Source organism: Rhinopithecus bieti, unplaced genomic scaffold, assembly GCF_001698545.2.
Source record: "Rhinopithecus bieti isolate Rb0 unplaced genomic scaffold, ASM169854v2 scaffold_65209, whole genome shotgun sequence".
Classification (NCBI taxonomy): domain Eukaryota; kingdom Metazoa; phylum Chordata; class Mammalia; order Primates; family Cercopithecidae; genus Rhinopithecus; species Rhinopithecus bieti.
Genome location: NW_016826229.1, coordinates 567,124 through 589,866, shown reverse-complemented (window position 1 = coordinate 589,866; position 22,743 = coordinate 567,124). Strand labels below are relative to the sequence as shown.

The window sequence follows — 22,743 nt, the reverse complement described above, 5'->3', positions numbered from 1 at the left end:
AAAAAAAAATATATATATATATATATATATATATCTACATTAGAAACCTGTGAAAAACCCTTATTGACTCTTAAATCCATGGTTAAAAAAGTTTTATTTTAAGTTATGAGACAAACCACTTCAGGCCATTTTAAAAAATATCAATGTGCTTCCATAATTGAGCATACTATAAAATCTTTCATAGAATTACTGTTTTATGTGAAACATCTGCAATAGTTGGGAACTTTTTTTCCTTTTTTTTTTTTTTTTTTTTTTGTAATTTAAACCTGTAGTTGACTATTAGACGTTTTCACCCAGATTTTGTGTTATGGATTAGTATTTCTAGACCAATCATTATATTTTTATTTTGATTCATTTTGGATTCTCATTCCCTATGAATTAACGTCTACAATCCCTCCCTACAATCCCAAATTGCACTGGCCTTACAAATTTACTTCCCACTTTTCCCCTCAGGGCATCCTATATTCCACCTTGAAAGTAACCTTTGTTTCCTACATATGCTAGGAACTTTCTCATTTGCTACCTTAACTCATACTAACTTCTCTATTTAAAATGTCACTTCTTTTCATCCCTGCTTCCATTAATGCTGCCTATCTTTAAAGTCCAGTTTAAATGTTGTCTCAAACGTGAAACTGTAATCTTGAAACTATGTTAATTTAAACACATATCTTTTTTGTTGAACTCTGTAAGGATTCCTCTTTATACTCTTTTGTCTTCTGCAAGGTCCTTTGCGCATAGTAGGCACTCATATATTAATGATAAGCTAGGTGAGTCAAATGTAAAGTATGGCAGCTATTTTAACATTATTGCAGACATTTCCAGACATTTCTTAAGGCACTTATATTCTTATTGACTGTATTTCAGTTAATAATGGTAGTTTAGAAACTGCTGTAGTTATATATTTATTTTCATTTTTTTCCAAATAAGCAAAATATTGAGAAAAATACCAGTGCTTTTAGTTCTGTTGCTTTCAATACTAATTTTATACTTATTTATTGGCTGTTTAAAATAGAAATCTTTATATCAGTAACTTTATATCAGTATAAATCTTTATATCAGTAACTTTAATTATACCTATTTTCCTACAATTTATATTAATCTCTTCAGAAGGGGAAAAAAAGTAATGTTACCTCCAAAAGTTTTAATTTGTTGCTCTTGAGACACTTCCAGTGTCTCAAAAAGAGAACTGGGCTAGAAGTCAAGCATCCTGGATTGTAGTTCTTACTCTTCAGTTGTTTTTACTGTAACTTTTGGCAGTACTCAGTCTCTTTGGAACCCAATTTATTTTACTGAAGAATTGAGGGAATTGAATTCAATAAACTTGTAACTAAAAATTATGCTGCAGTAATATTTTTTAAATGTTTAAACAGCACCTATAATCTCATCCTAACATATTTGTTTTCAATTTTGCATGCTATCTTTCAAATCTGATTTTTCTAAGACCCATTTCGGTGGTGGGAGACTGATTCGAAGTTTCATACTTATGGACCAAGAATTGACAGACCTCAAATATGGTCTTTCCTGGATAGATTCTACCAACTTGAAATAAGTCCCAGACCGCAATAAAGCTAATTATTTTCATTCTAAATTATAAATAAGATTATTTGTCCTGCTCTCTCATTTGACCATCCTTATGAGGTTCTAGGGCTATTATGATACTTGATATTAATAAATTATAGAGCTCTAAAAATGCCTGACTTGAAGCTAGAAAACTGGATCAGACAAAACAAGGAACAAGAGCTCATTTTAACACGATCATGATTATTCAGCCTTGGAAAAATAACTGGTTTGGTAGAGGTGACTGATGGATAATCTTTGGGGTACATTAATTTATGTTATCACCCCCCTTTCAGGGAAACCGTAGGTCAGCTCTACTGAATGAAATGGTTCATGGACCTCATTGGTGAGTTGAATTACTATCTTTTCTATTATAATAATATGAAAGAAATGTTTTATATGACATGAAAGGGAATTATGGGCTCCTGAAAGATGGAAATTTTGTTTTAATACCCTCTGCTTAGCGTGTGACCCTTAAACAGGGCTGTATAAATTGTCTTGTTTTCATCTTGTATTTTATTTTGGAAGGCTTACTTTCCTGAAACACAAACCTAATCCTTTTGTTACTTCATATAAAGCACCTTGGGAATCTCTCCCACCATTGCTTCTTTCCATGTCTACTACCTCTTCCACCAGTAAAGGCAGAGACTTACTACGTTTAATCTGTCTTTGTGCTCCTGGAACACAGCATGACAAGTGGCACATACTCATATTTTTAGTATGCAAAAATTAATGGTTATTAATTTGTCTTTAATTCAGAATTTTTAACTTGCCTATAACTGACATTCTAAAATTAGGAAATCACATTCTATTTTGTAATGTTACTAAAATTTTAAAAGAAGGTTACTCTTAAGGTAAGTTTATATATAAACCTATTTCAATATTTGAGATAGCCATGCTTAGGTAAGAAAATGGTAATTTAAAATACATCTTCCCCAGGAAAATTTCTTAACATGTTTTAAAATAACACATAATGGCAATTAGTTTTACTATACATGGTTTGGAAAGTAAACTTTACAAAATAAGAAGCCAGAGCTCCAATTATGAATATCTAGTGATAAACGCACTTGTTTATTTAGAGAGAATGTGCAAACCACAGATTGTGCAAAGGTTCCCATGTGACCTCCACCAACAAAGCTAAGTGGATGACTGGGAGGATTAGTTAGCTAATATAGACAAAAAGGTAAAAAATAAAAGAGAAAGTGTTTTTTGTTTTTTTTTGTTTGTTTGTTTTAAGGAACTTGTTCTCACTTACTATGTAAATTTCTCATGATGGAAAATGCTTACTTGCAGTTGTCACAAAATAATACAAAACCTCCTACCAAATAAAGAAAATCCTATCAACAGAAGTGTGTGTGTGTGTGTGTGTGTGTGTGTGTGTATTTCTATTTGCGTGTATTCTTACACAGCATAAGATCATTTCACCAAAAATATTATAAGTAAAATGTATAACACAGGTATTTTTAAGGACTGGCCAGTAGCCATGTATTTCTAGACTTCAGTATTTGGTAAAATAAAAGTCAAATTAATAAAATAATTTTGAAAGTACATTTAATTTGTAATAAGGATATATGATTTATAACAAAATATATAAACCATCTTAACTATTGATGTTTTAAAGTGATTTAGGTGCTATATTTAAATGTAAGAATTTGCATTTATTTTAGGAGATCTCATATAATTCATACAAAAGAGTATATGTATATCCACTCCTTTGCATATTTGAATTACAATGATTTTCAATTCAGATCTCTTACTTGTCTTGTTAATAGGAATCTCCTGTTTGGATAAAACTGAATTTTTTTAACACATAAAGTGAATTCTTAACACCAACCAGCATGTGCATTTTAATTTCCTTTTAATATTTAGTTGACTTTTTTATCTTCCTTTTAAATCATAGGAAAGTTTTGATGAAAATTAGTCTCCTTCCTATATACACAGCCCTGGAGCTTACCACCAACATGACAAAAGGTTAAGAGTTTGCCAAAACTAGAGTCGTTAATCCTGTGCAACTGGAACATTATTTGATCACTTTATTGTCACCTTTCTCCTGAAGCTCTCTTCTAAAGATAGAGCATTTGGAGGAAGCTCTGTTTTGGGGATCTGGTGACGCTGTTGGTGCCAGAGGAGCAATTATCCCCTAAATCAGATACAAACTTGGCACTTGAAGAGAACTTAGAGGAACAATGTTATATCTTTGTATCTAGATGGGGTTTCACATATTAGCCTCTTCGAAATCTTATGACACAATTTTTAAGTGTCCAAAGAAGTAGAAAATTACCATGTAGCTACACTGTGTATTATTGATCGTAATTTTCAGAGGCACTTTTTTCCCAATCTCAACATCTCTGAAACTAGGAAGTATCTAACAATCTAGCAATTATAATTGGATTGGGAGTGGCTTGCCTTTCTTAGTGGTACATAAAATATGGTGCATCTTTCAATTGGTGGTGTCTTCCATTCCATTATTTATAAATTTGGATATACAGAAATATTTCAGGTGGAGGTATAATAAAATCAGATGGAGGTATATAATAGAGGGACAATCTGATCCCTTGAGTATTTTATGAGTTTGTCAATAGCCAATTCTTTTGTGATTCATTCAATTAAAAGGTGTCTATTATTTCTAGGTGCTGTGGTTAAAGATCCTACCCTCACAGAGCATACAGCAAGCTGGAAAGACAGACAATTAGATAGTTAATTATAATACCATGGTGCGTTATATAATGGAAGCAAAGGTGCTGGGATACACATGTCCTAAGGTAGGGTTCAGTCTACTTCAGGGTCTCTGGAAATGACGTTTATTCAGGGATTGAGATCAGTAGCAGTGGGAGTAACTACTTATGCAAAGTCCCCAAGGAGACTTTAGAGTAGCTGGAAGAATAAAGGAGCTGAAAGAAGCTCAATAATCTTGAAGATAGAAATATATGCAGTCATTTGCATCTCTTGATACTCTACTGTACTTGCTTTGAGGGCGAATACAATTCTCCAGTCACAGACTGCTCTGAATAGGCAATCTATTCTGACTTTAGCACTGTGGCAACAGTTTCAAAATATCTTTCATCTCAGTTTCTTAACATGAATTTGAGTACACTATTTTGTATTTCATGCAACAAAAGAGTAGTGTAGGTAAAGAATAGCATTTTAGCCCCCAACTTTTCTAAATGTATTTTAAACATGAGCTACTTTATTCTACTAAGATATGTTAAGAGATGGGGAAATTCAGCAAGTTCTAAATCTAGTGGGAAGTTTATTAGGTTGGAAGTGGAGGAACACTTTAGAGGAGCATCCATCTACTAAAGTCAGAACATCAGTGATAAGCTGTAGCCCAAGAGTTCGTGCTTCAAAATATTTGGATAAGTGTTATGACAGGAGGGAAGAGAAATAGGTAAATTAGTGTAGCATATATATTTGTCTCATGGTTACTCTCATTGCCTATTTACTAAACAAACAAAAATCCCACGAATTCATTGCTGCCTTTACAAACATCACAATGAGTAAGACAATTTTCACCGTCTTCAGCAATTCCTGACAGTACATTGTCTGCCACTGGGAGTCATTCTTTGTTTTGAATGGGTGGCTGACTTCCTCCCCATATTCAGCCATCTCCCATCTCCTCACTGGATTTCATTTTGAATAGGAACTCTTGCCTGTGAAAAAAGTCACAAAAGAAGACCCTTGCTTCTAGGCCAACCAAAATGTTTCTAGGGAAGACAGACATATAACTTAATTAGAGGTAATTCTATATTTATATTCTTAATAACGAGAGATAGTAGTCTTATTTGAGTTACACTTAATGCTGTACACCTAAAAATCATGGAAATAAAAGATCGATGTATCATTAATTAGGTCTTTATCTAAGTCTTTTAGACAATTATGTTTGGATTTCACATTTAGAGGAGTGAGCAAGAGAGAATGAACTTATCTTTAGGCAGCCTATATAGCATATTATTTTAGAGCATTTAATTTGAGGTCGGAGATATGAATTGAGTAGATGTGTCATTAGTTCTTCAACTTTGGAAAGGTGAAATTAACTTCTTAGTACTGTATTTTGATTTCTTCATCTCTAAAATCTGGATAAGAGTTATAAAGTTTTACTTTTTTTCTTTTCCTTTTTTCAGGGCTAATCAACTGAAGCAGAGGGAGTGAAAAAAGAACAAAGAAATCTGTGACTGGTTGTGATCAATTAGTAAACTTATTTTTTTAGATGAAAATGAAATAATACATGCAAAGCCCTTGCACAGTGCCTTGCACATAACACATTTCAGGGTTAAGTTGTGCTAGTTATTCTGTTATTGATTGTCTTGCCCTTTGTCCTCTGGAAGGTTGGATCTTGCCATTTGGGTATGGCCAATGGGAAGGCTAAGCAAGACATCAGAGGGTGGGAGGAAAGGAGGTATATTTATTTTCCTTACTCCTTCTCTGCTGGGCTTCAGTTTTGTCACTAGCTGCATTCCTTTTTATGACCACAACTCCAATCGAATGGCCACCCTCCCATAGCTAGAGTTCATAACAGACTAACACTGCCACCTCCTCAGGCCTAGGAATGGTCATGGTTTTTCTTCTCACTGTTGCTTCAGGTTCTTTTTTCCCACCATTGCTTGCGCTAAATGTTCCACCCTCTTTTCTTGTTCCTTTAAGGCCTCTCTAAACTGTCACTTTATGAAACTGTCTTCAGTTAAATCCTTTATATGTGGCATTAGTTTATGCTGAGACTTTGATGTACATAAAACAACAATACTTTGGACATAAGGAAGGACATCTTTTTGATGAATCATTTTAGTAAATGTTGTAAGGAGCTAATATGAGATATTCTAAATCAAATGGGAAGTTTATTGGGATGCTGGTGGTTTGTTGTTCTGATGTAAATCCAGCTTTGAAGGCTGTAGAGTTTGTTTAGATGGCAGATGGTTGTAGGAAGGAAAGGCGGAGTTCTTTTCTTGATGCATAAACAAGATCATATCTTCAGTGGCAAACTGAATATGAGGATTATGGAGAAAGTAAAGAAAGGTGATTGGCTATAATGGACAGTTTATGCTTAAGGGTTGTGGTAGGCAGAATAATGGTCTCCCAAAGATATCCATGACCTAATGCCTGGAATCTGTGAATATGTTATCTTAGATGGTAAAAGGGACTTGGAAGATGTAATTAAATTAAAGATCTTAAGATGATGAGATTATTCTGTTAGGCACATTGTAATTACAAAGGATCCTTAGGAAGGTAGTAGGGTCAGAGTCAGAGAAGGAGATATGATGATAAAGCAGAATCACGGGAAGAGCTGAAGATTCTACCCTGCTGAGTTGAAGATGGAGAAAGGGGCCACAGGCCAAGAATGCAGGTGGTGGCCAGAGGCTGATGAAAACAGGGAAACTAACTTTCCCCTAGAACCTCCAGAAGAAATGCAGCCCCAGTGATATCTTGATTCTAGCCCAGTGAGATTTCTGACCTACAGAACTGTACAATAGTAAATTTATGTTGTTTTAAGGTGGTGATCTGTGGCAAATTGTTACAACAGCAATAAGAAACTGACATAGGAGATCGAGAGAGGGTGTTGGATTAGGGCAGTCAGTTGAGAATTTTGGATATTATCTTAAAGGCAACAAAGAACCACCAAAGATTTTTGACTAAAAACAGATATAATGAAAATGATGTATTAGGAGGGTAGACTGGAAGTTGGGTTCAGATTGAAGACAGAAAGATAAGCTCTACAGTGGTGTGCATGGATAAGTATGGTGATTAGTACCCAGGTTACAAATGGACTCTGTTAATTGATAAGAAGTTTCCAAATCTAAAGAGATTGCTAAAGAAGAGCCTACAGAATATAATGACTGATGGGGAATCAGCAAAGGAAAGCAGTCCAATTTCAGATGCCTCATGTGTTGTGAAATGGGCATAAAACACACAAGGGTTCTAAATATTTTCTTTTAAGTCTCTTCCTGGATTCACCAATGTATATTTCACCAACATATATATGAAATTGTAACTTGTTAAACTTCTCTGTTACTTCAAGTTTCACTCTTGTCTTTTTAGAAGATATGCAAACCTCATTTCATCATTTCTACTGTAGAGACTGCTTATTTGGTAGAATGAAATAGGTACAACTTGAATAGTTTTTTGCACAAAAACAACAAAATATAATCTAAAAACAATTCAGTTGGAGAAGACTGATAGGTCAAGTATGTGTAAAGAGTAGTGGCAGTAGCTGGTAAGTTAAACTACTCACTAGCTATAATGCTGTTCAGCAGCATTTTGGATTTTTGGATTTTTTTGGATTATTTTGGATTATTGGACATTTCCTGAGTAGTGGGAAATATTTGGATGAAAAGCCAGTAGCTCATTATTAACTCTCTTTACCTCACCTCCCTTCTGAAAAAAGCTTTGCTTGCTGATAATCAACTTCTAAATGATCTTCATAAAAGTTAACAATGCTTGGACATCTAAGGCAGGTCTAAACTGGCTGGCTCTACCTTGTTTTAATGGTAAAAATGCTAAATTAACTAGTACTAATAACCATGCCAGCAGTAAAAACACTGAACAATTTAATATCAATGATATGTTAAAGCCAGCTGTTAATTATCCCATTAATAAGGTGATTTTCTTTCATACAGAGACTCTATCGATACACTTTCCCCCCACCTCCTTCCATTTTTCACCATTTCAACTTCCCACCACCCCAATCAGTAACTGGTAAAAAAGATCTGACCATGAGTTAATTATTGGGAAAATCTTAGAAAATGCTATATTTCAACCTTTTCTAAATTGGATACAACTTTGCATTTCCACTATGTTTTAAGTCCCCTCCTTAAAATACACATTTATGTACAAATAACAATAGTATATTTTGCATCTTAAAAGTAGACTGCACTGTGATATTGACAGAGAAAATGTTCACCATTCCTTTCTACGTTTCAAAATATCCCTCCTCTTGGGTGCTGACATAGAAAACATCATTTTGGAACAAGTGGCAGTTTCGCCTTGCATCCCTGCCTTTTCTTGTTCTGCATGGGAAAAAGCCTGAATAGTAGACAGCAAGAAAATTCAATAATGTCCACTCTGGAACAACCCGAGGGTAGGAATTTTGCGTATGTATCAGGCGCCCAGTAAGCATCACCCTCCCATCCCATGCCATAAAAAAGGGTGGAAGGTAGGAAATATTCAGCAAAGTCCTAAAATACAATGTGTATTGTAAAAACAACTTTAATTTTAAAAGTCAATTCTACTTTGTAAGGTTTTCAGTGTTGCCTCACTCCTACTCCTAGGGTGAAGAACTTTGGAGAGACACCAAGACTAATTCACATCAAAACCGGAACGCGAAACTCCTGCTTGCCCCGTAGCCTGATCTGAGTACCTGGAGTGCCCGAAAGTGGAAGGGCACTCTCTCCTCCTATCTGGCTCATGGCTCTGAGGACCTGCCTCCCCTCCAAGCCCCAAGCCCGCGAGCAGGAGATGCTCAGAGAAAAGCGAGTTGCTCACCAGTGAGGAGCCAGCAGCAGGCGACAGCGACCCCTGGGCGGGCGCGGGGCCGAGGGGCCATGGCCGGAGCGGCCTCAGCGCCAGGGGGCCGCGCTGGTTCGCAGGGCAGGACCTGGCAGGACCGGGCGCGGGAGCTGCGCGCTCTGGCTGGGCCACTCAGCCGGCTGCCGCGGTTCCCAGTCCTCTGCCCCAGTGGCAGCGGCGCCCAGGAGCGGGAGAGGAGTGATTTCCTGTGTTTTCGTCCAATGCCTCTAAGTGCGCTCCACGCTTTTCATATCCCAGACGGATTGCCACATCGCCCGCCCCTGCGCGCTCTTGGTCTCTGAAATCTCACTGGCAGCTTCCCAGGCTCTGTCCGAGACATGGACAAATAAAGCCAGCTTCGCGGGTCCGTGTTTAGGCTAAAGTCCACGGGCTGTAGAAGCAAACCTTAAAGGGACATCTGCCTTTCATTGAGAGGGTGAAATCCCCTAAGGTGGTAGGAAGGCGGGTAAGGGCTGGACTTCGGGAGGGTGTCGCCAGCCAAGTGGCTCCGCCTTCACACCCCTTACTTCTCCCGGTCCGGGCAGGGAAGGAGCTTTGACAGTACCTGGGCGCCCTTAACGGGAGGCAGCTTTCCGAGGTCCATTACGCAGAGGGATTAGGCCGTCTGTGAAAATGAGAGGATCTGAAATCCCCCCTTCCATCTCCTGCGGACACTTGAACTTCACCGTGAAGTCGTTTTGCACGAAAGGGGGCGTCCCCACCACCCCGACAGGCTCCACTGAGGGCTTTGCTTTCGCTTATTGGGAGCGGGGGGTGGGGGAAGGCTTTGCTTAGTTTATGGTAATTCGTGGTTAAAGGGTGGTTGCAGATAAGCTTTTCTTTGAGATAACTATAATAAAGGGAGAAAAGGAGAAGCAAGACCGAGGAAAAACAGAAAGAGGGAGAGAGAGAAGGGAAGAGAGGAAGAAAAGCAGCCTCTTTGGAAATGGAATGTGTGTGGGCTATTTTGTTTAAGTGAATTAGGATGTTTGTACGCTGGTAATTGAATCTAATAAAGAACTCGGGGCACTGCTTTATTTTTTTCTTGCTTGAAACTTTTACGAGTAAAAATGCATTGAGTCCAGAAGTGCTTAGGAAGTTGCAATGCTTCCCTTTCCTGGTGAGTTGAACAACCTCGCTGAGTCAAAAGTCATATTCATGCTAGCTTCAACCAATGCTTGCTGTTTTCAAAATAGCTGTGTCTTAGCGGTTTGGAGAGTTTCAAAGAACAGAAAAGATGAGTGGATTTGTGTTTAGAGGAATCTGAGGGGAACAGTTCAATTCAATTCACTTCAATTCAACAACTAATTGAACATCTCTATCTAGCAGAACTAGGGCTAGGCAGGACAAGAGTGCCACCCAAAGGAGGGTTCGTTGAGCAGAACACAACACAGCACAGAACAGGTAACACGAGGGACAGGAAGGAAGAAACCCACAGGGATCACTGGAAACGCTGGATCGCAGCAACTAAAAGCTGGAGAAGACAAAAGCTGAAGAAGTTTAAGGAGGGTCAAAAATGGGGTGGGCAGACCCAAGGAAGTTGAAGGCCATCAGATCTCAGTATGTTGACCCATTAGTCAAGAAATTCCTTTTCTATTATGTATCTGAACTGATTCACTATTTAGTGAATACATTAAAATCCTATTCTCAGATGTTTTAGTTTTATAATGTCATTTCTCAGTTCTTTCTTCAAATGTACACAAATGAGTCTCTAGAAAAATTGCATTGTGTTGGGTCACAGTCCAATCCCATTGGACTTTACTTAAGTTCCTTTGTTTGTGTTCAATGCTCTCATATCCTGCCAAGGAATTCATTTCCTGTGTACATCTCATTTCCCTCTCCGTAGTATCAGTTATGTCTTATACCTCTCAGTATGACTCTCTTTGCTTTGAACAGTAACCAATAGATATTGATCAATGCATAGACATTTAAAAATCATAAGTACTTTCCCAACGATACTTCTCTAAATTACTTAGTTTTCAAAAATATGTAATAGTGTGTCTATATATACACAAACATATATGTATGTATGTGTATATACATATGTACAGCATATACATACATATGCAAATACATATATGACATTTTAGCACCTTGCAATATATTTCATTAGAAAAAACAAAAAGAAATTGTAAAATATCTTACTGAAATAAAGTAGAGTTAACATATAATATGTTCAAGGTTACAATCACTGGGAAATTTACCTTTCTTCTGGGGGCTAATACATAATTTCAATTTTGATATTTTTATTTCCTTTAGGACTTACAAATTATTGGTGATAACCGTCACTAACAGTGATATTGTTACAATTAATTTTCACATGTTACAGATTTTATGTGTACATATTTAGATATTTATGAGTCTTTTTTATGTCTAGTCAATACAAATGTGGAGACTGAGAGATAACTATTGTTGGATAATTAGTTTTAGAATCAATGCTTATTTTCTGAACTTCAGTAAACCCAAATACAAATAAATATCAAGCCAGTTATTTTCTTAACCAATTTTAGTCTGACTGACAGAAAGACATGTCATTGAGTAAAGATTTAGAGAAACAAAAACTTGCCCAGAGGCACAAACTAGTTATTGATATGAGATACTTGATGACAAATGTTTCAGCTCTAGACTTTATACTACATACTTTTCTATTTTAAGTGAGACTTGATCAGCTCTCTTTTAGGATTTAGAAGCATGAGTAGGAGCATGAACCTTATTGTGAACTACATACACTTCTTATGAGAATCTAATGCCTGACGATCTGTCACTGTCTCCCATCATCCCCAGATGAAACTGTCTAGTTGCAGGAAAACAGGCTCAGGGCTCCCACTGATTCTACATTATGGTGAGTTGCATAAGTACTTCATTATATCTTATAATGTAAGTATAATAGGAATAAAGTGCACAATGAATGTAATGTGTTTGAATCGTCTTGAAACCATTCCCCTCACCCCTGGTCTGTGGAAAAAATGCCTTCCATGAAACCGGTATCTGTGCCAAAAAGGTTGGGGATGGCTGCGCTGAAAGATTAGAGACTGAACAGATTAAGAATTTGGAAAGTGGGTGTCTATGAAATGAGGCAAGAGTAATTGAGATTATTAACTAATAATCTCAAAAAGAAAAACATATACTTAAAGCCAGGGTATTCTTCTTGGAGTTAATCTAATATACTGAGTAAAGTAACTAGAGTGAGTAAGGTTCTGGAGTTACACTGCTTGACCTCAAGTCCTGGAACCACAATATAGTAGCTGTGTGATTTGGGAAATGTCATCAAGTTTATCTAGGCCTCAGTTTTCTCAAATGTAAAGTGGGAATGAAAATACTGTACTACCTCTGGTCTGAGGATTGCTGTGGGGATTAAATGAACTGAGCCTCTAAGCATTTAGCACAATGCCTGGATTAAAGTAAGTGCTCGGTTAGTATGAATCATTCTTCTCCGTAAATAGAAGAATTGGTATTAGACAGACCGTGGAAACAGGGCAGGCTCTGTGTGTGGTAGACCCTGTAGGAAGTGGTGAAATTTGACGGCCATCACAAGAGGAAACTTTAATGTCTGCCTAAAAATATCTCCATCAATACCTATTATTGTTTCTGGAATCCTTACTTTAAAAATATTTACCTTGGATTAGGGAATTATCTTGAAGATACTTCTGTAAAATGGGCATGCATGAAGACATCAAAACCCTTATAACATTCACATGAATTTGCTTTTCAAATTGGCTGGCCGTCAGAGGTTTTTTTTTTTTTTTTTTTTGTTTGTTGGGTTTTTTTGTTTTTTTTTTTTTTGTTTGTTTGTTTTGTTTTTTTACAAGAGAAGAACATTCCACTAAGGTTGGGAATAGAAGAGGGTCTAGAACTCCGTGTCTAATGTATGCCAGGGTTCTCTAGCAGTAAGATTATGGGTTCTCAAAGCCACAGGATAAATAAGGTACTCCCACCTGGGTAGTGGGGGTGGTGCTGATTTTCTCAAAAGTAAATAATTTAAAATTGTTGTTTGCTAAAATAACAGATTTTATAAGAAACATTTTAAATTATGTTTTCTTTTAAAAGTCAAGTATGAGATTTTAAATGCATTTTAAGGTAGCATCAAAGTGTAGTTTTACTCCAACCCCATCCCCTCCCCTCTCAGGTGTTGGGGTAGGTGGAAGTATATAGAACTGTTTCCGTTTTACAAAGATTTTATGAAGATTTGAATTTTAAGTTTTACTGTGTAAGCACTTAGGGGAATATACAGTGGGGCTAACTCACAAAGCTAACTCATATGGACAACTTAGTCTAGTTAAGTAATTTTAATTTCTGGCATATATTGGGCTCCAGGGCTGTGTTCTGCAGAGGCAAAATGGATAGAACAGTCATTATTCCACTGCAAACCTGCTGTTCATTAATTTCTTTCACTTGTAACTAGAAGCAGAAAATAAGTAGTTTTGTCCTCAATTGTAACATTGGCATATTTCATTTTAAGCCTATTAAATTAAGCAGTCTAGTGAAATTATCCTAATAGTTGTTGTTGATATACCTTGAGAACTTATAACTGCTTCCTCTCTGACCAAAATAAAGTCACAGTGTTATGGAACTTAAACTTCACCATGAGCCAACCATTTGTTTTTTGTTATTACGTAATATTCCTGTGTGTTTTTTCACTTAAAATATAAAATAGGTGTTTCTCCCTCCCTATTTCCTGAACAAGCCTGTGCCAGAAACCTTGTCCAAAGACATTTGGGCAACTGGTATTTAAGAAAAAAAACAAAACTTGACTTCAGAATCCTGGTGAGGAACAGTTCTCAGCACTATAGGAAACTTCCTTGGATTTACTGGCAGACTTCAACATGAGTGACACACCAGGGCTGCAGCAGGGAAGGGTGGACCAGGGTGGTGCCCTGGCAGGAATGTTCAATTCGTGGCATTCTATGACTCAGAATAACAACCACTGATGAGCAGTAACATTTTAGCTGCGTTGCTGGGCCCCTTAATTTGAAATACGACTTAATTATATTTTAAGCTGTTATGCAATTCTAGGATCGCTTGGACAAGTTGATTTAATTATTTTCTTTTAACTATATTGTAAAAGTTAAATAAAGTATGTGGGCTCTAAAATCCCAGAATTACAACAAAAAATGATTAATTCGTATTTCAAACCAGGAAGACTGGCGTTTCTTGTGGTAGGACTGGGTCACTAAACACATGTGTGGGGAAGTACCCTTTGTCTTTAATACAAAATAAATGCATCAAGGGAAGGAAGTCTGTTATTTGGCTCTGAAATAATAACACTTACATAGCTTATTTTACAATAATGTGCCCATTTTTTATCTTCTCTCCTAGATCATGATCTATACAATGATAGACAATTGTTAATGTTTGTTCTCTGCAGCATCTGTGCTCATGTAATGCACTGAAACACTTACAAAGTTACTTCTATTCAGGAGGAAGTCTCTTAGATACTGGGGAATCAGAGATGTTGAAGTACTAGGACCTAACCTCAAGAATATTCACAGGCTACGTAGAGACAACATACATAGAATGATCCAATTGCATCTGATCCCTGTAATAGAGAATAAATAAAGTCAAGGCTTTCAAATAGATTATAGCACTGAAATTTAACTTTGCAGGGAGTGGGCAGGGGATATTTTAGGTGGAGAAAAGGTAATGGACATTCTATGCAGAGGTAACATGAAAATAGATGAAGAGACTGGAATAGAAGTTAAGAAAAGTGAGTGAAGCTGAGACCAGATTGGAAAGGATCTTAGAAAGATACCAGGGAATTTGGGCTTCTTATAAGCATAGAATATTTTCACAGTTCTTATTGACATACACAAACAAGTTTTTTATTCTGTTCTTTTTTTCTCTTATTTGGTTTCTGAAGTGGCTTGATTTTATCACATTTTGTAGTAGAGGGGATGAAATATATCATATGCAAGAAGTACACTGTGAAACTTTTATACAATGAAATTTAATGTAATGCCTTCTGTAAAGAAATTTATTATTATTTATTATAAATAAATAAAATTGTATGCATTACCAGAATANCTTTTTAAAAGTCAAGTATGAGATTTTAAATGCATTTTAAGGTAGCATCAAAGTGTAGTTTTACTCCAACCCCATCCCCTCCCCTCTCAGGTGTTGGGGTAGGTGGAAGTATATAGAACTGTTTCCGTTTTTACAAAGATTTTATGAAGATTTGAATTTTTAAGTTTTACTGTGTAAGCACTTAGGGGAATATACAGTGGGGCTAACTCACAAAGCTAACTCATATGGACAACTTAGTCTAGTTAAGTAATTTTTAATTTCTGGCATATATTGGGCTCCAGGGCTGTGTTCTGCAGAGGCAAAAATGGATAGAACAGTCATTATTCCACTGCAAACCTGCTGTTCATTAATTTCTTTCACTTGTAACTAGAAGCAGAAAATAAGTAGTTTTGTCCTCAATTGTAACATTGGCATATTTCATTTTAAGCCTATTAAATTAAGCAGTCTAGTGAAATTATCCTAATAGTTGTTGTTGATATACCTTGAGAACTTATAACTGCTTCCTCTCTGACCAAAATAAAGTCACAGTGTTATGGAACTTAAACTTCACCATGAGCCAACCATTTGTTTTTTGTTATTACGTAATATTCCTGTGTGTTTTTTCACTTAAAATATAAAATAGGTGTTTCTCCCTCCCTATTTCCTGAACAAGCCTGTGCCAGAAACCTTGTCCAAAGACATTTGGGCAACTGGTATTTAAGAAAAAAAACAAAAACTTGACTTCAGAATCCTGGTGAGGAACAGTTCTCAGCACTATAGGAAACTTCCTTGGATTTACTGGCAGACTTCAACATGAGTGACACACCAGGGCTGCAGCAGGGAAGGGTGGACCAGGGTGGTGCCCTGGCAGGAATGTTCAATTCGTGGCATTCTATGACTCAGAATAACAACCACTGATGAGCAGTAACATTTTAGCTGCGTTGCTGGGCCCCTTAATTTGAAATACGACTTAATTATATTTTAAGCTGTTATGCAATTCTAGGATCGCTTGGACAAGTTGATTTAATTATTTTCTTTTAACTATATTGTAAAAAGTTAAATAAAGTATGTGGGCTCTAAAATCCCAGAATTACAACAAAAAATGATTAATTCGTATTTCAAACCAGGAAGACTGGCGTTTCTTGTGGTAGGACTGGGTCACTAAACACATGTGTGGGGAAGTACCCTTTGTCTTTAATACAAAATAAATGCATCAAGGGAAGGAAGTCTGTTATTTGGCTCTGAAATAATAACACTTACATAGCTTATTTTACAATAATGTGCCCATTTTTTATCTTCTCTCCTAGATCATGATCTATACAATGATAGACAATTGTTAATGTTTGTTCTCTGCAGCATCTGTGCTCATGTAATGCACTGAAACACTTACAAAGTTACTTCTATTCAGGAGGAAGTCTCTTAGATACTGGGGAATCAGAGATGTTGAAGTACTAGGACCTAACCTCAAGAATATTCACAGGCTACGTAGAGACAACATACATAGAATGATCCAATTGCATCTGATCCCTGTAATAGAGAATAAATAAAGTCAAGGCTTTCAAATAGATTATAGCACTGAAATTTAACTTTGCAGGGAGTGGGCAGGGGATATTTTAGGTGGAGAAAAAGGTAATGGACATTCTATGCAGAGGTAACATGAAAATAGATGAAGAGACTGGAATAGAAGTTAAGAAAAGTGAGTGAAGCTGAGACCAGATTGGAAAGGATCTTAGAAAGATACCAGGGAATTTGGGCTTCTTATAAGCATAGAATATTTTCACAGTTCTTATTGACATACACAAACAAGTTTTTTATTCTGTTCTTTTTTTCTCTTATTTGGTTTCTGAAGTGGCTTGATTTTTATCACATTTTTGTAGTAGAGGGGATGAAATATATCATATGCAAGAAGTACACTGTGAAACTTTTATACAATGAAATTTAATGTAATGCCTTCTGTAAAGAAATTTATTATTATTTATTATAAATAAATAAAATTGTATGCATTACCAGAATAAAGCTGTAAAAGTGGACATTTGTCTCTCATGAGAGAGCATAAGCTAGAAAAATAATCCTTGGTAATTCTTTTAAAATTGGAAGAAGATAAAAATGAAGCAACTTGTAATGGTACCCAAAAAAGCTTTAAACACTTTTGTTGAACAACATGTAATAGATATTTAAACATTAGTAAATGTATGCTACCAATATTGGCCATTTTAAGTTTTTTAGGGGGAGGCAAAGTAAATTACTGGGATGGAGGGGCTGTTAAATCATTATCATCCAAGTCTTTGTTTTGTGGGCTGGGGACTGCTTTTAAAGCCCTGCATGGTTAGAGGAGACCTTGGGGCTCTTCATGAAAAATAGCCATGACTAGTTGATTGCTCGCCAGAAAAGAAAAGTGCAGGCAGCCAAGAGGATAGGGGCAGATTGTGAGTTAAAAACCACTGAAGACACCAGGGTAAAGCAAAAATGAAGAGTCAAGTGCGAGTCGCAGATGAAGCACTCTAGAGCAATGTTTGGACCAGAAGGTTTGGAAAGTTCAAAATTAAGGCTGTAAATATTAGAATCTGCTCAGGTTTTTGTTTTTGTTTTGTTTTTTTCCTCCAATATGGGCCCAGATATGCCACAGAGCAAAAAGGGCAAGAGTTTTAAGAATCTACTGTGAAATTAGGGCTAAATATATCTCAACTATAAAAAGTAATAGGGTAGGTAATTGTAACATTAGCAAGGCTAATAGTAAAATGAGAATAATGTTAATTAAACAATTACATGATTATACAGAAGGGAAATATCTCAAGGTCATAAAAAGAAGAGGTATAACAAAGGAAACTTTTAAGACTACATTTTCTCTCAAGCTCCCAATATTAAGAGATAATTCAGTGTTCCCCTCCTCTTTTTTCTTTTTTTTTTTTTCTGGAATTGATTAAAAACAAAATTAACTCCTGCTGAGAAGAAAAGAAAAATGGAGGATTACATGGCCAAAGAGTTCGTTTTCTTTTCTCCAGGAGCTACAGAATGTTACTGAACACTTTGGGATGAAAAAGAGTCTCATAAAGGATATGAAAATGAAGAGAAATTGGTGGATCCTGTAATGGGGGATCTGGACCTAGAGTGACTGCAGAGAAGGGTGGAAAGAGCATCCAAACATGGCCCAATCCATACTTAAAGCAGCAGCATCATTTGGTAGCACCTAGTAGCTGTTCCGGTGCCCATTCAGTGCCTTCTTGCTACTCATGGGCCTATCAGTTGCTATTTGAAAAAGCAAAGTATATCATTTATTTTAAGACCAAGTAACCACCATCAGCCATGGCCAGCTGTTGTGTTGACTTGGCTGTTGCCTGAGTCAATCCACATCTGACCATCCCTGAAGATAACATAACTCTCAACAGTGTACAGCACTTAAAACACCTTAAGAGTGGGCGCTATACACCTGGAAAAGTGGTGGTGATGAAGAGAGGAAAGTAACTACTCCCTCCCAACCTACTTATGTTTGAAGGAGACTGACTGGAACCAGACTCAGTCTTCATTTGACTTGGGACGGAATGAAAGCATCTGTTATACATTTATAAAAAATACATTGGATTTAATTAGTCTAGGAATGATTATTAGTGCTTAGCAAAATTGGGCATTAAAGGATTTAGAAAAAAGTCCTGAAAAGTTACAAACAATGTGTATCTGGCATTTGACTACATCATAACTGCATATTTATATTAATGTTTTAGAAGATCATATAATTTATTTTTACTATGACCCATACCTCTCATAGAAAAATAAACCCAGGTCCAGGTGTGGTGTCTCACCCTGTAATCTAAGCACTTTGGGAGGTTGAGACTGGAGGATTGCTTGAACCAGGAATTTGATACCAGCCTAGGCGACATAGAGAGATCTCTACAAAAAAATTTTTTTTTAAAAGCTAGCCAGATGTGGTGGCATACACCTGTAGTCTTAGCTACTCAGGAGGCTGAGACCAGAGGTTGCTTGAACCCGGGGGTTGGAAGTTACAGTAAGCTATATTGCACCAATGCCCTCTAGCCTGGGTGAGAGGGTGAGTCCCCATCACTAAAAAACAAAAAAGAAAAAGTGAAACAAAAAAATAGTGTAAAATGTTTAAATATAAATTCAGTCTAGCTAGAGTAGCAATATTTAGATTTTCCTTATTATAGCCACAATACTTAGTTTTGAGATTGTTTTGTAGTTTATATCACTAGGAGTTAGGGGAAATGAATTAGAATTTTCTACTTTGTGTTAATCACAGTCAAGTCTTAGGAATGAAAATGATACTTTAATTTCATTAAAATATTTAATGAAAAACTTATCTTGTATGGATTGTATTAATAGGCATATTTGTGCAATATTAAAACAAACAAGAGGCTAGAAATATTTCTGGAATTGTGGAGGAAGAACCTCTAAACATTTTTTCCTTGATAAAAGCAATGAGAATATTGGCAAAAATGGTCAAAATCAACTTTTCAGAACTCTGTAATTAACCAAAGACTTGCAGAAATTAACAAAGAAATCCAGAAAACAGCGGTATCTTGAAAACAGAAAAAAACTCTGTGACATTTTAATTTGTTGTATTTCCATTTTCTCTCACTTCCTAGCTCTGTGGTAGCTCTGAAGGGGAATGGCCTTAGAACCATGAAAATCAGCAGTCTAGTAGTCACTGGAGGTGATAGAGAATCGTAGTCTATGTAACAGCCATTGGAGTTGACAAAGCAGCCACTTTTGGAGCTCCTGTAAAACCCTATCCTGAGAAAATTATTGCTATTTGATCTGTATGGCAGGCAATTTCTTGAAAAGCTCCATTCTCAAGATTTGTCTTTATTTGGACTGTCTTAGAGCTATCTCTATAAAAGCAGCTATATTTCAAGTAAAAAAAAAAAAAAAAAAAAAAAAAAAAATCTGTGGCAATTATTTAATCCCACAGCAAACTGAGGCAGCAATACCAGTCAAGGTATTGGTGATCCAGTAATCTGAAAGATGTCCATAGGGAACTTTAGAAAGGTTCTACATGTTCCAGAAATCTCGAAGGACATGTACATGTGTGGGTCCATGCATATGGCCTGGAAAGACCTGAGATCCCAATCTCTCACCTCTGACTGACCTTAAGGCTTTGTGCCATCAGGAAGCGATAGCTAAGGTAGAGTTGTGAAATGCCCACTGGTGCATTGAAGATGTACTTGCAACACAGAGAGAGACAGCCCTTCAGCAAAGGCTAGGAGATTTATTGTTTCTTTAAGATACTAAAGAACATCTCTTTTTAATTATTAATTAACCATTAAGCTAATGAAGGAGAGACTTCAGTAGCCACAGAAAGACTTTATAGAATTAGTCCAAGAAAGTCACTAAATAAACACAAATCATCATTATCATTATCATCATCATCAGCAGCAGCAGCAGCAACGACAACAACAGCAGACAACAATAAAAATAAACTCTAGGGTGAATAATCTGATTTAGAGTTTCCATATGATAATATTTACAATTTCCAGTTCAACCAAAAAAATACTACAAAGAAATAGGAAAGTATAACCTAAACACAGTGGGGGGAAAAAAGCAGCAATGGAAACCATTTATTAGGAATCCCAAATGTTGGATTTGTTAGAAAAAACTTTGTCAGCTGTTGCAAACATGTTTAAAATAACTAAAAAAGTCTAATTAAATGGAGGAGAATCATGTCTCATCAAATATAAAATATCAATAAAGATATAGATGTTGTAAAAACTAGGAATTATGAAGTAGAAAAAGCACAGTAACTGAAATAATAAGTTCACTACATAAACTCAACAACAGATTTGAACTGGCAGAAGAAAGAATCAATTAACTTGAAGATAGGTCAATTGAGATTATTCAGTCTGAAGAACAGAACACCAAAAAAATAAAAAAGAAAGAAAGAAAAGAAAAAAACAGAAAAAATAAACAGAGCCTCAGAGATGTGTGGAATACCATCAAGTATACCAACATATGCATGATGAGTGTTCCAGAAAAAGAGATTTTCAGAAGAAGAGGAGAATAAGAGTGGAAAAAGAGTATCTGAAGAAATAACGGCTGAAAGCTTTCCAAATCTGGTGAAAAATAATAATGACTTTCTGAAAGCTTAATGAGTTCCAACTAGGATAGAGCCAAAGAGATTCACACCTTGATTCAATAGTCAAACTGCCAAAAGCCAAAGAAAAAGGGAAGATTATGAAAGCAACAGAAGTATTCATCCTATGCAAGGAGTTTTCAGCTGACTTCTCCTCAGATATCATGAAGGTCAGAACAGAGTAGGATGTTATAATCAAATTGCTAAAAGTAAAAAGACTATTAACCATATCTACGAACACTATCTTTCAAAAGAGAAATTGAGACATTCTCTGATACAGAAATACTTAGAGAAATCATTGCTAGCAGAATTGTTCTTCAAGAAATGCTAAAGTCGTCGTTCATTTGAAGTGAAAGGACACTAGACAGTAATTCAGATTCACGGGAAGGAATGAAAAACTCTAGTAAAGGTAACTACATGTGTTACTGTGAAAGGCAGTAAAATATATTTTGTTTATAACTTTTCTCGTATCACACTTAAAAGATAACTACATGGAGTAATAATCATAAAACTGTGTTGATGGGCTTATAATTAATAAGATATAATTTGAATGACAATAGCCTCACAAAAGAGGGGGAAGGAATGAAGTGTCTTGGAGCAAAGATTTGGTTGCTATTAAAATTAATCCCAACTGGACTATTTTAGGTTAATATGTTAACTATAATCCCCAGGGCAACTAAGGAGAAAATAAAAACTGGGTAAAAGAAATAAGGGAATTACTATGGTACACTAAGAAATATAAATTTAACAAAATCAAAACAATAATAGAAGAATAGAGGAGTTTTCCTTAGACTATACACAAATATTAACTCAAAATGGATCACAAACCTAAATATAAGAGCTAAATCTATAAAACCACTTAATAGAAGCAGAGTATTAAATCTTCATGATCTTGGGTTAAGCAGTGGTTTCTTAGACACAACACCAACAGCACAACCTACATGATTGCAGAAAATATTTTCTAATCATAAATCTGAGAAGCGTCTAGTACCTAGAATATATAAAGAACTCTTATACCTCAACAATTAAAATACTCCAACAGATAACCCAATTTAAAATAAATAAATGCTATATATACACCTTTCTACAAAGAAGGGAGGAAACTGACCAACAAGCACATGAAAAGATACTCAACATCATTAATTACTGGGAAATTCAAATCAAAATCACAATGAGATACCACTTCACATCTACTATGGTGGCTATGAGACAGTAACAAGTGTTGACAAGGATGTTAAGAAATTAATACTCTCCTAGATTGCTGGTGAAATTGTAAACAGTGCAACTAGTTTAGAAAACAGTCAGTTCCTCAAAGGATTAAACATCAAGTTATCTTGTGACCCAGAAATTTCACTTTTAGGTTTATACCTAAGAGAATTGAAAACCTATATCCACACAAAAACTTCTACACCAATGTCAAAGTAGCATTATTTATAGTATTGAAGCAGTGGAAACAATCTAAAGGTTTATCAGCTAATGAATGGACAAGTAAAATGTGGCATACCCATACAACAGAATACTGTTCAGCTATAAAATGGAGTAAGTACTAATATATGGGTGAACCTTGACAACATTAGGCTAAGTGAAAAAAGCTAGACACAAGGGGC

At 36.0% G+C, this 22,743-nt stretch overlaps 1 protein-coding gene across 1 annotated transcript in view; it reads right to left on the bottom strand.

Moving 5' to 3' along the window:
* The window catches only part of ITGA1 (integrin subunit alpha 1), a 178,435-nt gene extending 168,491 nt beyond the window's left edge, over nucleotides 1–9,944 (bottom strand). The window contains exon 1 of the mRNA XM_017863360.1: nucleotides 9,031–9,944. Coding sequence (XP_017718849.1) covers nucleotides 9,031–9,091 — 61 coding nt within the window. The 5' untranslated portion in view covers nucleotides 9,092–9,944. The remainder of the gene's footprint in view (nucleotides 1–9,030) is intronic.
* Nucleotides 9,945–22,743: the final 12,799 nt, after the last annotated feature.